General features: G+C 38.3%; 1 protein-coding gene across 6 annotated transcripts; it reads left to right on the forward strand.

Annotated features, from left to right (window-relative positions):
* Positions 1-2,096: 2,096 nt before the first annotated feature.
* herc4 (HECT and RLD domain containing E3 ubiquitin protein ligase 4) lies at positions 2,097-13,408 on the forward strand. 6 transcript variants are annotated; one of them, XM_046401934.1, is made up of 24 exons: positions 2,123-2,217; positions 2,298-2,358; positions 3,283-3,555; positions 3,644-3,803; positions 4,039-4,115; positions 4,216-4,437; positions 4,516-4,607; positions 6,272-6,402; positions 6,573-6,727; positions 7,043-7,119; positions 7,412-7,533; positions 7,627-7,686; positions 7,941-8,052; positions 8,839-9,028; positions 9,126-9,298; positions 9,402-9,713; positions 9,844-10,011; positions 10,384-10,527; positions 10,823-10,989; positions 11,211-11,277; positions 11,370-11,452; positions 11,884-12,067; positions 12,238-12,340; positions 12,418-13,408. In XM_046401934.1, the coding sequence occupies exons 3-24, from the start codon at positions 3,330-3,332 to the stop codon at positions 12,624-12,626; spliced, it is 3,234 nt and encodes a 1,077-aa protein (XP_046257890.1). In that variant the 5' UTR covers positions 2,123-2,217; positions 2,298-2,358; positions 3,283-3,329; the 3' UTR covers positions 12,627-13,408. The 6 variants fall into 6 exon arrangements, 5 of the variants coding, with proteins under 5 accessions (XP_046257891.1, XP_046257890.1, XP_046257894.1 ...); XM_046401937.1 differs by having other exon boundaries at positions 2,168-2,358; positions 9,402-9,521; positions 9,615-9,713; XM_046401935.1 differs by lacking the exon at positions 2,298-2,358 and having other exon boundaries at positions 2,097-2,217.
* Positions 13,409-13,477: the final 69 nt, after the last annotated feature.

Below are 13,477 nucleotides of genomic sequence, written 5' to 3' on the forward strand. Positions count from 1 at the left end.
CCATATTTCACCAGAACAAATACTTTTACTTTTAATACATTAAGCAGCCTATGGTAACACTTTCAGTAATACTTCTGGCCATTTGCATTTACTTTTTACTTTTACTTGTAATCAAGTCATCAAGACCTTTTAACACCACTGTTAAGCACCTACAGTGCCACTTAAATGTATGTGACCGCTTTAGAATTTTCTATATTTCTGCTTAAAAATGACCCAAAACATCAGTCGATTTTCACACCGAATCCCGATAATAGGCAAAGAGATCCCAATCAGACAAATGATACAGAAATATTATGCTTGTACATTTATTTATTCAGGAAAATGATCCAACATTACATATCTGTGAGTTGCAAAAGTGTGTGACCTTCTAGGATTAGCAGTAAATTTGAAGACCAAATTTGAGTCCATCTGTTCGAAGGTGTGTCAGATCAGTGTGATGACTCAGGTGTCATTCAGTGCCATGTTTTATTGAAAAAACAAAACAAACAAAAAACAGAACAGTAAAAAGTCAAAGTAAAAGTCTGATCTTCACAACATGTTTGTGGAACTGTATGATGGCAAGGACAAAGGAGCTCTCGGAGGAGCTCAGAAAAAGAGTTATTGTTGCTCGTCAAGCTGGAAAAAGTTGCAAAACTATCTGAAGTGGTTCTGTACCAAGGAATGAACTAAAATTCCTCCAAGCTGTGACTGATCAGCAATGACCAAATGCATTTAGTTGCTGTCATTTTTCTATTAATTTTCCTGAATAAATAAATGCACAAGTATGATATTTCTGTGTCATTTGTTCAATTGGGTTCTCTTTGTCTACTTTCAGGACATCTGCTGATGTTTTGAGTCATTTACATGTGGAAATATAGAAAATTCTAAAGAGGTCACAAACTTTTATGTATGTATCTTGTATATTGTGTATATTGTGTATATTGTGTCTTTTGTCATTGTACTGAGTTATAACAGGCAACTCCCAGGCAAGAGAAATGCCTTAATATGAAAGCTAGTCTGAAATGTGAGTAATCACTACTGAATGATTTTCTAAGTGCATTGATGACCGAGTTTATTTATGCACAAGTTCCACCAGAGGGAGCCAATTGCGCCAATTACCTTATTCGGCACGACATATGCCTTTTTTTCCTCAGGCTGGGGGAGTCATGACCCGCCCTAATCTGTCCTCTGATTGGCTAATCTTCGTTGCAACTGTTGATTGGATTTAGCTAACAGCAGTGAGATTGGTTAGAGTTAGGTAAATATATCAGTGTGAACCAATCAAAGATAGAGCTGGGCGGGTCATGCCTTCGCCATCCCAGGAAAAACATATCAAATATTATAATTAGCTTCACTAATTCAGTTTGTAACAGGCAAATGAAGTATAGATATAGATTCATAATTTCATAAAGTGAACAAATTTTAAAATACGAAGAATAGAAACAATTATTATATTTTATGTAATATTAATATCACAATATACATACTATTTTTGTAGTACCTCACCTTGTACATTTGTTGTTTATATAGTATATGGTTAAACTTTGCTGGGATACTCTGTCTGTAAATATAGCCTATATAATTGGATATATACACATGCAGGCTAATTTTCCACATTGTGTTTTATTTAATAGTTAGAGATGGTTGGTAATTATTTGCACACCGAGAATGCCAAGTTTACGTAATCTACATACACCTATAATTATACCATACTCCTTTTAGGTGTACACAGTTTACACATTATGATTTGCAGACTCTATATATCAACCTTTAATCTTTGTGCGCGGTTCTGGGGTGCTTTTGCACAGTACACACAGAACTACAGTCATACGCATGCGCATGTGCGCCCCATCTAGAACATTGTGGATGCTTCACGACATTTCTTCACCTCCGTGAAGTAAAGTTTAAAATAGTGACATTTCCGGTTAAATCAGTATCCCGTCAAATTAATGGACATCATTTGTTTTTACACTCTACACTCACACTTTGCAGTATATTTACAATGTATCTACACATTATAAATAAGGTCTTCAAACTAGTCTGACAATAATTTCAGTATCTACTGAAACTAGAATGCATAGGTGAACTGTCTTGTATGCCTTGCCGTGATACCGTTACAAGAGGAGTTTTATTTTTGAAAGAGGAACCTGGTATCCCGAGTGAACCGTTAACGCTAAGGCGTTCTTCAATATCACCAAGCAGCAGTTGTTGACGGACTACTGTGGAGAGGAAGCTTGGGTAGGAATTTTCACAGCTAGCTTGTGGTCGGCTTTTGATATTAAATACTGAAAATGTGCTGGTTTGTGCGTCTTTAACAGTCGGACCAGCTAGTGAGCAAAACACTGGAAGACAGTGACACTGTCAGATCTGGCGGGTTTGGTAAGAATTGCTATTTGGCCTTAAATAATTAGACACTGTTGTGCATTAACTTGCTACCTGCTCTTTCAGTTCCTATACTTAGCTATGTGGTCACCTTACTAAATGAACTCTTAACGAACTACATTGTGTTCTAATGTTAGCTTGCTAATATTACAGCACTCTTTGAGAAAAGCTAAGGCATATTAGTGTCCCCACGTGTAAAGGGCTTTTCTAAAAAAATGTTTACTTAAATCGTTAACCGTCATCGCTAACAGTAACTTATACCATTAACGTGACGTTAAGTAATGTCAAATTAACTTGGTCAATTTGCATCCTGATCCGACTCGCTTGTATTCATCATGGTAGAGTAACGTCAAGAGGCATGCAAGCTGTTTGTATTCGCGTTCCTCCATTCGGAACAAGAATAATACTTCCGTTTTGAACTATACATTTAACTTTCTAAAGAAACATATGAGTTACTGTTCTCACGATAGCAGTGGTTACTTTGAGCTCCTGGTTGTGAGTCAAATATGGTTAAATAGAAATATTAGAATACACTCATGTAAACGTGTTTAGACGTGTGCTTTAATGTGGAACTCCAGACGTCCCAAACGGAAGTCTTGTAACAAAGATTTTAGCTAACGTCTAATCTAATACCGTTCATTTTAACTGTGGCCTAGTTTACGTTACCTTGTCAGCCACGGGTTCGTTGTATTTGTATTAGGTTATATATGATATATATAGATAGATCATTAAATCCTATAGTAAGTAAGCTAACCAGACGTACGTGTTTTATTTAACGTCAGTAATATTATTTGGCCATGACGTTGTTTGGCTACCTTGCGAGGTGATACCGGCTGAAGTGTATCTTGAAACCAAAACTAAGGATCTCTGAATGTGCTCTGTAATATTATATCAGCCAAGGTTTCTCTCTCATTTTCCCAGAGACGGGGATCCTGCTGGGGTGTATAGCCACCAAGGGACGAGCTACAATGCTGTGCTGGGGAAATGCTTCCTACGGACAGTTAGGTTTGGGTGGAATTGATGAAGAGATTGTGGTAGAGCCACGAAAATGTGAATTCTTTCATGGGAAGAAAGTGTGTGATGTGGGGTGTGGACACAGACACACAGCCTTCTTGCTGGAGGATGGGACAGTGTATACCTGTGGCTGCAATGACCTAGGGCAGCTGGGCCATGAGAAGTCCAGAAAGAAACCAGGTTGGTGAGGGCTCTTTTTTTTTTTTTTAAATTATTGCACTTGATAAAATAATTAATCACGTTAACATTTCCCATTGTCTTTTATCAGAACATGTTGTGGCTCTGGATGCACAGATCATTGTGGCAGTGTCATGTGGAGACTCCCACACACTTGCCTTGAATGACAAAGGGCAGGTGTTCTCATGGGGTCTTGGCTCAGACGGGCAGTTGGGCCTAAACAACTTTGACGAATGTGTTCGTGTGCCTAGGTAAATTCAGCAGCATCTTGATCCTGATTTACATGAAGCCTTTTTTATTTGTTCTGCACGATACACTATACTACATAATTACAACATCTAAATTTATCAGCACGTTTGTTTTGTATATATCAAAGTACCTTTCTTAATTAGATTATGGTGTCCTTGATAGAGTTTATTTAAATGTGTTAATTTGTTCATAATAACACAAACAAATGTAATTTCTTTCTCCCTGTGCAAATGCCAGAAACATCAAGAGTTTGTCAGATGTACAAATTGCTCAGGTAGCCTGTGGATATTGGCATTCCCATGCACTTTCAAGAGGTGAGAATGTCTTGTACCCACATAAGCCATATTTATTCATTCAGTTATTATGTTTTCCCCTTATTAAGACATTGTGTGTTATGTCTATTTATTTTCATAGGTGGCCAAATCTTTTCCTGGGGCCAGAATCAATATGGGCAACTTGGTCTTGGAATAAATGGACAGAACATTTCCACACCCCAAATCATTCAGTCTCTGCAGGGCATTCCGTTTACCCAGATCTCAGCAGGTGGTGCTCACAGCTTTGCCCTCACTCTCTCTGGAGCAGTGTTTGGTTGGGGACGGAACAAGTTTGGTCAGCTGGGTCTTAATGACACCAATGGTGGGTGGTCAAAACCCTAAAGTATTTGCGAGCATTAAAGTCCTCAGCTCAGACTAATCGGCAGAAGGTCTTTTTCAGATCGGTCTTTCCCAGCCCTCCTGAAGTCCCTTAGGTCACAGAGAGTGATTTACATCTCCTGTGGAGAAGATCACACTGCTGCGCTAACCAAGTTAAGTTATATACTTTTTGGCTATTTGATCAATCTACAGTCTTATGTGTGGAAGACCTTGATATGGATTTATTTTGCTTAGTTGTGGTGCATTAATTTTTACAACTTTGGTGTTCTTTTTATAATTTTGACCACCATATCTAATTTTCAGATTTTATTTCATTGGTGAGAATGATCGCTTAAACATAAAGGACTTCACTTAACATAGCGTTAAGGACTGTCCACACCAAGAGCAATAATTATAATAATAACGATGTGAGCATCCACACTGATGAATGATAACGCTCTGTAAACGGTAGCACCAATCACGTGCTGTGTGCTCCAGCTGTGCCAGCAGCTGAGCAGAAGTTAAATAGTTATGACTTGTTACTGCTGTATGTTGGACAGAGAAACAAAAAGAAAACTTTGAAATTCTTCGAAGATGAGAGTAAATCCAAAAATTTGAAGCCAAATTTAATTTGTATTGAAAACAGTTGGATTTAATTTAGAATTGGATATAGTGTACTGCTTGTATGAGTCAGCATCTGTCTATCTATCTTGGCATTCATGAAGGAGGACATCCTTAAGGACATAACATACTTCAGAGACCCCATCAGTACCAAACACTGTGTTGTGATATGTCTCAGGTAAAATGATGTTTTTTTTAATGTTTAAGTTGCACCCTAATATTATGTCAACTATAAGTTTTTAAAAAGTTGTATGCCTCAATAGCCTTTTTCCTAGATGTCATCAGTGAGTTTACGTAAAACAGGTCGGCTACAGTTAGAAAATAATATTGTAAGCACCACACAAATGGATTTCGATTGGCTGTCAGTGTTTCCAGTATTTGCCAAATTGCTCTGAAAGTGATCCAGATGGTATTGTTCCATGCTGTCATTTTCGTCACAGGTGTGTTGTGGACTCCACCATCCATTTTGTTAGAGCATTAGAAAGATTTTTGAAACAATATATTTCTAGTTGTTGTTCTAATTTTTGTTCTTGGTGTGGATGACCCTTTACAACAGACTCTCAAAGCTTTGAAAACTCAGCCTGTTTGGTCAGTCTGGCAGGTTTTAAACATTACAGTTTTACTAAGATATGTAAACAACTCTCTTGGTGAACAAATGAATCGAGATGAAAATCTCATCAGTTGCATTGCTGAACTCCGTATGGCATAATTGTGTTGAATCTAATAGACAGTTTTAAGTAGCTGCCTTAATATCCAGCTTAATCTTCTCTTAGAAATGGCCCCATAGCAATTAAGCTGGTAAGTAATAGTGTCATAGTCAATATGAATGATGGACATCATTTTTACAAAGTAAGACCCAAATTGTATAAAAAATATATAATCAGTGTTCTTTGTCTAGCTAGATATTTAGTTAATTTGTAAATCTCCGTGGTTGGTGGATGAAAAGGCTTATTTCCTGTCTGGGTGCCCAAAACGCAGTTAAGTTTAAATTGTGTGCTAAAGTTGTAGAAGAAGATCCCCGCCTTAAGCAGGTTAACATTTGCCCTCTGACAGGACTGGCTGTTTCCTATTAATAAATAACTGCACTGAAATCACTAACAGGATGCTATCCTGTAAGCTTTCTCACCTGGTCCCTGCCCTGTTTAAAGTGGTGTCTTTGCCATGCAGTTCTTGTGTCCTTGGGAACTTCAGAACAACTGGTGTTGCTGTTTTTACAGGAAGGAGGTGTGTTTACATTTGGCGCTGGGGGATACGGACAACTTGGGCATAACTGTACAAACCATGAAATCAACCCTCGGAAAGTGTTTGAGCTCATGGGAAATGTAGTGACACAGATTTCCTGTGGAAGGTAAAAATTACTGAGTATTTTTAAACATTTTATCTCAAACATGTAGTACATACTATGTCTTTACGTCATGTGATATTGGCTAATCACTGTAAATGGTAAAGGGGTATGAATGAATTTTCATTAAAATGTGATAAAACTCATCATTTTTCAATTTACTGTTCAATTATAAGGCAGCACACACTCGCTTTCACGCCCTCCTCTGGAAAGATGTACTCATTTGGGCTCGGTGGTAACGGCCAGCTTGGTACTCGCACCACTTGCAACAGGAAAAGTCCCGCCCCCATCAAAGAGACCTTCATGACCTCCAATTCTCCGGTGGATAAAGGTAGCACACAGTAAATGAAGCTGGGTTCACGTATTTGTGGGGACTAGAAGGCAGCAAAAGCCTGATGTAATAACATCAAGCGTATCTCATTGGAGCAGTTTTTTTTTTTTTTTCATCTGATGATAGAAACGGAAAATTCAGTTCAGTTCAAATTCAATTCAATTTCATTTTTGGGTGAACTGGTTCTTTAAAGTACTTGCAGCGCTTTCACAGATATTACTTGATGGCGCATTAAATTGACACGTTGTCTTATGCCATTCCAACCCCTTCATTAATCCATGTGTTTATTTCTTGTTTGATTACTTTTCATTGCAGACATGGAGCAGGATTGTTGTATCAAGAGGATTTATGCTGGAGGAGACCAGAGTTTTGCTCACTATTTCACTGCCAATGTAAGTTGTTATTGAAGTTTCTTCAGATCGGCCGAAATGTGGCATACAGGAGAAGGAACATAATTCCCCAAACACAAGGAAGAATGCTTCGCCCAGTTCTACATGGTCGACAGCCATGTCTATTTGTCAGTCTTGTTTTCAACCATGTAATGATGTGAAATTTCTTCAGACGCCACATGGCGGAAGTGCATACCACTCAGACTTTGCACATTTAAAACTGTAGCACCCCTCTTTAAGTTTAGTCTAACTGAGTTCATACTTTTTTAAATTGTATTTTTTGTTCTTGTGGAAGCTCCAGAACACAGAGGACATGAGAATACAAGATTCTCACCGCAAGATTTGCACCTTAAATGAGAACATCATACAAAAATGGCTGAATCACTCACCAGGAAGACTTCCGCAAGATATCTCCAAGTAGTATCCTCTCTTCATGATTCTTTATTTTTCACTGCGATGTGCTTGTGTAAAGCAGTCACACTTATTGCTTGCGTTTTATTATTCCTTCAGTGAGATTGACCTCCTGTTTTCCTCGGCAAGCTGCCTCAATGGATCATTTCTGTCAACGAGGTAATAGCATTTTTGATGAAAACCATTTTTATCTACAGTCTGGTCCAAAAGGCTCAGTTTATTATTATCAAATCAAAGGCAGTTCCTTCACTGGGATGATAGCTCTTATTTACACATCTGATATATATAAAAACTGAGAAAACCTTAGCACTTGTTAGTAGTCTAGAAATATCAGACTTATAGTCAGCTTGAATTCTACTTATTGAATTTCTGAAATCGATTGATTGACTTTGCGGTTTGACTTTTGTACACAGTCATCCAGATCACTACAGTACCAGCAGCAAATGTTCAGGGGTGGATATGAACATGGCTCGCCTGCTCTTTCACAGAGTGGTTCAACAGGATCACCCTGAGATCGCTCAGCAGGTTAGTGTTCACAAAGTCTCTGATGCACCATATCCATGTATTATATTGATGTTTTCCGCTAGTTTATTGTGACAGTTATGTAGAATTAATATTGTTTCATGTAGGTAAAGCAAAAAAAAAAAAACAAAAAAAAAAACAGTTGAGATTCTGCATAAGATGCTCACACAACTTTGATTTAGTGCCTGAAAATCATCAGATTTAATTTAGAATTGAATATGGTGTATAACTGTCAGCACAAACATCTGCGTGAAACATTCAAGTTTTGTTGCCACAATGGGATAGTCCCAGTATAAAAACTTAAGACACAGGATTAGAATATGTTATCGTTTTCAAATTGATTGACTGCTTTTAGTACAGTCAGTGATGTTAATGAAGAAAAAATGGTGAAATTTTCTGCTGCTGCTGAATATTTTTTGTTTGCAAACACAATAAAATGTAAACGTTTCAGCAGCTACATTTGTCTGTCTCCCTGCTGTTTCATCGTAAATGTTTGATCTAATATTGTTTTGGAGACAAGAAAAACTAATTTAAATAATAAAGTTTAGTAATTTAAAAGTATTCTGGCAAGAATACTCTAGTAATTTACTTCTAATGCTAATAATGTCAGTTTTCAAAATCACTCTTAATAAACCTCCATACTTTTTGAGCCTTTTCCATGTGTCATTGTTGCACTTCACTCCATCATCTTCTAATCACAATGTCAGCAGACTCATCTATAAGGGGTTTTTATATTTATTTTTATATATATGTTTATATTTTTTATATACTTTATTCTGTCTTTCTCAGATTGCTGCTAGTTTGGAGAAGAACCTACTTCCCAGACTAAGCAACTCCCCTCCTGACATCGAAGCCCTGAGACTCTACCTCACTCTCCCAGAGTGCCCCCTCTTCAGTGACAGAAATAATTTTGTGACCATTGCCATCCCATTTGCCAAGTCAGTCATCAGCTTGAAAGAGGCTCCACTGAAGGTGCTCGGTAGGATGAAGAATGTTTCTTTTAAGCTTTATGTCACACATGATTCAACAGTTTCTCTAACAATGTTTAATTGTCATTTTTCATGCATTTCTATCAGGAAACTGGTGGTCTACGTTAGAGCCCACAGCCTTCCAGCGGCTGGTCGAGTTGTACAAGGAGGTGGTGGTATATCTGCTTCAGATGCACAAGGTGGGAATTCCTTCAGTGGAGCAGGCAATTTTCACGTGTTTCCTGGACACGTCCTTCCGACTGCTGGAGATCCTGCACACAGTAAGAAATGAAAAAAAATCCATGGATTTGCATTTCACCAGCTGACAAATTCATTCAGTGGCTTAAAGAATTGCTGATGGCATCCATTTTCTTGTCGCATCAGGTGAGTGAGAGGGCAGGACACATCATTCAGTACGATAAATTCTACATCCATGAGTTGGATGACCTGATAGACATCAGAAACGACTATGTCACATGGATTCAGAGGCAGATGTACCCATCGGTGAGTCTGTTGCCAGTGTCAGTTTTACTTTGTGACATTTATTTATCTTTTGACATCGGTGTGACCCATTTGTTTGTTTCTCTGTATCCTCAGGGCCATAATGGTGTGGTGACTCTGTGCAGGTATCCCTTTGTATTTGATGCCCAAGCGAAGACCACACTACTTCAGACTGATGCTGTCATACAGATGCAGGTAATAGCTAGTAAATCACCTAATGAAGGTTTATTTCTTTATCTGTTGCTTTTTTCCTCCACTACGTTTGGCTTCGTGGAAAAGTGCTGTCAAATGATACAGGATCATCGTTCCCTTGTTTTATTGATAGATGGCAGTGGACCAAGCACAGATGCAAAACTTCAGCTCCATGTTTTTGCCAGCAGTGGAATCAGTCAACCCGTGCCTCATCCTCATCGTTCGGAGAGAAAATATTGTTGGAGACACCATGGAAGTCCTCAGGAAGTCCAAGAATGTTGATTACAAGAAACCGCTCAAGGTAAAAGCTGCCGTAATCGATATTTTTTCACATATACGTGATAAGTGTTGCTTATAGTGACAAACCCATATAAAATAACTAAATAATGACTCCTCAGTTCCCCTAAGCAGAATGTTTTAGTGTCTCTCAGTTTCTCACAAAAGCTGTAAACAAACTTTAAACAAGCTCTAAACATACATAGCACAACATTTGTCTTCTAAAGCCCTCAGGAGCTTGTGGAAATCTAAACAGAGCTAAAAAGAGAGTCATCATTGTCTCCCATGTCACCCTTATGAGGTGATAATGATATCTGTGTTAACAGCTTGTTTCCACTGCACTCAACTGACCAAGAATCAAGTCAATGTCTGACACCATGTGTGACATTCATTTCAGGTGATTTTCGTGGGAGAGGAGGCAGTTGATGCTGGAGGCGTGAGAAAGGAGTTCTTCCTCCTGATCATGAAAGAGTTGCTGGATCCCAAATATGGGATGTTTCGTTACTATGAGGAGTCCAGGCTCATCTGGTTTTCAAACAAGGTACTTACTGTGTAATTCACCTTTGTTTGCTCACACTTCTGAAATATTCAGCGGCTATATTTAAGTAGACTCTCACTAATGAGGACATTGAAGTGGTTGTATTATGAATTGGCACACGTTAATGCAATATCCTGTTTACAATAAACCAGTTAAGATCTGAATCTGAAATTCACCCTATGAAAAACATGAAGAGATCATAATTGGAGGGCTTCATTCTTTAAATGCACCCGTTTTGCTTGTGGGTAAATGAAAGTATGAGACACTCTGTTTGGTGATCATTGACTGTCGCTTGCAGACCTTTGAGGACATTGACTTGTTCAACCTCATTGGGGTCATCTGTGGTCTGGCCATCTACAATCTCACTATAGTGGAGCTCAACTTCCCTGTGGCCCTTTACAAGAAGCTTCTGAAGAGGAAGCCAACACTAGATGACCTGAAAGAGCTAATGCCAGATGTGGGAAGGTCAGATCACGGAACAGTCAACTGAGGTTCCCATATAACATGTTTATGAATGTCAGTTTGCCTTGGTATTTTCTTAATTGTATTTAAAATTGAATCTTTTAAAGTTAATTAATTGAAGTTTAAAATGACCAGAGTTTTAGATGAAAGATGTCGTAAATGTTCACAAATGTCTGTTTTAATAATGTTGATAAATGTTTTTTTTCTGTTTATTTGCAAACCAGGAGTCTCCAGATGTTACTGGACTACACAGAGGATGACCTTGAGGAAACATTCTGCTTGAACTTCACGGTAAGATGTTTGTCAGACAAGTCTCTGTGGTGTTGTGGTAAATATTTGTGATATCTGTCATATTAGCAAAATCTAAATGCTATTTTGTTCAGATCACAGAGGAAAACTATGGTGCCACAGAGGTCTTGGAATTGGTACCTAACGGTGAAGACATCAGTGTCAATAAATCAAACAGGTAAAATTTTGCTTATTTTCTTTTGCACCAAGAATTAGAAAAGAAGATCAATACCACTCGAATGTCCCTAGCTGGAGTCAGCAGGCTTAGCTTAGCATGAAGTCTGGAAGCAGGGAAACAGCTAGCCTGGCTCCATCTAAAGGCAACAGAATCCACCTATCACATCCAAAGTTCACCAGTTAAAACATTGTATGTTGTTTGCTTAATCCGAACAGACAGAAGTATAAAAACTTTTCAGAAATCTGGATATTTGCCAGAATGTAAAACTATTCTGTTTTTACGTGTTCCTAATCTTTAGCCATTAAATCTTTTTAATTCATGTTGAAAAGCTCCTTTATTGTTTGGAAAGGTGGTCATATTGTTGTCTTCCCTCTGTATTTTATATTTAAAATCAATTTACTTTCATATTAATTCATTTTTTCTCCCTCTAGGCAGGAATTTGTCAATGCATATGTAGACTACGTTTTCAACACATCAGTGGCCCCACTGTTTGAGTGCTTCTATGCAGGCTTCCACAAAGTGTGTGGTGGAAAAGTTCTTGAGCTCTTCCAGCCAAATGAACTGCAAGCCATGGTCATTGGAAACACCAACTACGACTGGACAGAGCTCCAAAAGGTCCAAAATATGTCATTTCACCAACTCATTTTGGGCTTTGTCGCGTAATCTTTAGAAAGAGGGCATTTTTCTGAGTTTTGTACAATACCAACATCATAGAACAGAAGAGAAAAACCTAATTTACAAAAATTCACTTTCTGAACTGCACAATTTCTGTCTCCACTCTTCAGAGTACTGAATATAAGGGGGAGTACTGGACAGACCATCCCACCATCAAGCTCTTCTGGGAGGTGTTCCATGAACTTGCTTTAGAGAAGAAAAAACAGTTTCTGTGTAAGTGTTGCCCAGCATGCATAAGAAATATCACGTTTTGTGTTTAGCTGGAAAAGTCATGACTTTTGTCTCTATAGTGTTTCTCACAGGAAGTGACCGCATACCAATCTTGGGCATGAAAAGCCTGAAGCTCGTGATCCAGCCCACCGGTGGAGGGGAGCATTACTTACCTGTTGCCCACACGTGCTTCAACCTGCTGGACCTGCCCAAGTACACAAGTCGAGAAACACTCAGAGAGAAGCTTCTACAGGCTATAGATCACAATCAAGGCTTTAATCTTGCGTGAAAACACACAGAAATGCCTCAAGCTCCATGTGACAGCCACATTCCCAGATGTTTAGTTTTGCAGACTTGAATCCTGCTGTAAGAATTGAACTCTATGGAGGCGCTGTGGCACTAGAAATGAATAAGAATTGGATGTCTGTAATTTCGCTTTACTCTTGATTTTGATTTTATAGCTTTTTCCATGCCATCACAGTATTTGATGCCCTATTACAAGCCCATATACAATTGATATTGCTCTTGTAGATATGCTTTTATTCATGTTTGGTTATGACAAGTATGAGGAAGCAAACTACTGGTGTATACATCTACAAGGCATACACACAACTTGAACACCTGTAAAATATAATGAAATGCAGTAACATTACCTCTCTGAAGCTTAATGTATAATAGTGAGATGTTTCTTTTGTCTGTACTGGTGAAAAACTTTGTCAGAAACACCTCAAAACATAATTTGATCCAAACACTGGCCTCAAAGTGACCACATTTAAATAAACGTCTCTCTGACAGGGTCTCAGTGACATTTTAAGCTCCACTGTGGTAGTAGTTGCTGCAAGGCCACTGCACTGAATCGTTCTGTATTTTACAGGGGTTTCTGATGATGTGTCCACACCCTGTGCATTAAATGTTCGAACTCGGATGACTAACTCTCTTTACGTTTGATCTAAGTTCTGTTGTAACATTTGATTGAGAGCAGTGTGAAACATTTGCTTTAGATCCTTGGTGGATTTTCTTGGCTGTAGGTCTTAAACAATCACAAATAAAAACAAATTACAGCCATTGAAATAAATGTGAGTTATTCTGTGGATAAAATACTGTCCTCTTGCTTAAGGCAGTTTTAAGCAAGGTGGCACT

This window comes from Scatophagus argus, chromosome 10 (assembly GCF_020382885.2).
Source record: "Scatophagus argus isolate fScaArg1 chromosome 10, fScaArg1.pri, whole genome shotgun sequence".
Classification (NCBI taxonomy): domain Eukaryota; kingdom Metazoa; phylum Chordata; class Actinopteri; family Scatophagidae; genus Scatophagus; species Scatophagus argus.

Coding starts and splice junctions, on each gene's coding strand:
- herc4 (XM_046401935.1), top strand. CDS start 3,330: ATGCTGTGCTGGGGAAATGCTTCCTACGGACAGTTAGGTTTGGGTGGA. Junction 7,120..7,411: donor CTCACTATTTCACTGCCAAT/GTAAGTTGTTAT, acceptor TTCTTGTGGAAG/CTCCAGAACACAGAGGACAT. Junction 7,687..7,940: donor GGATCATTTCTGTCAACGAG/GTAATAGCATTT, acceptor TTTTGTACACAG/TCATCCAGATCACTACAGTA.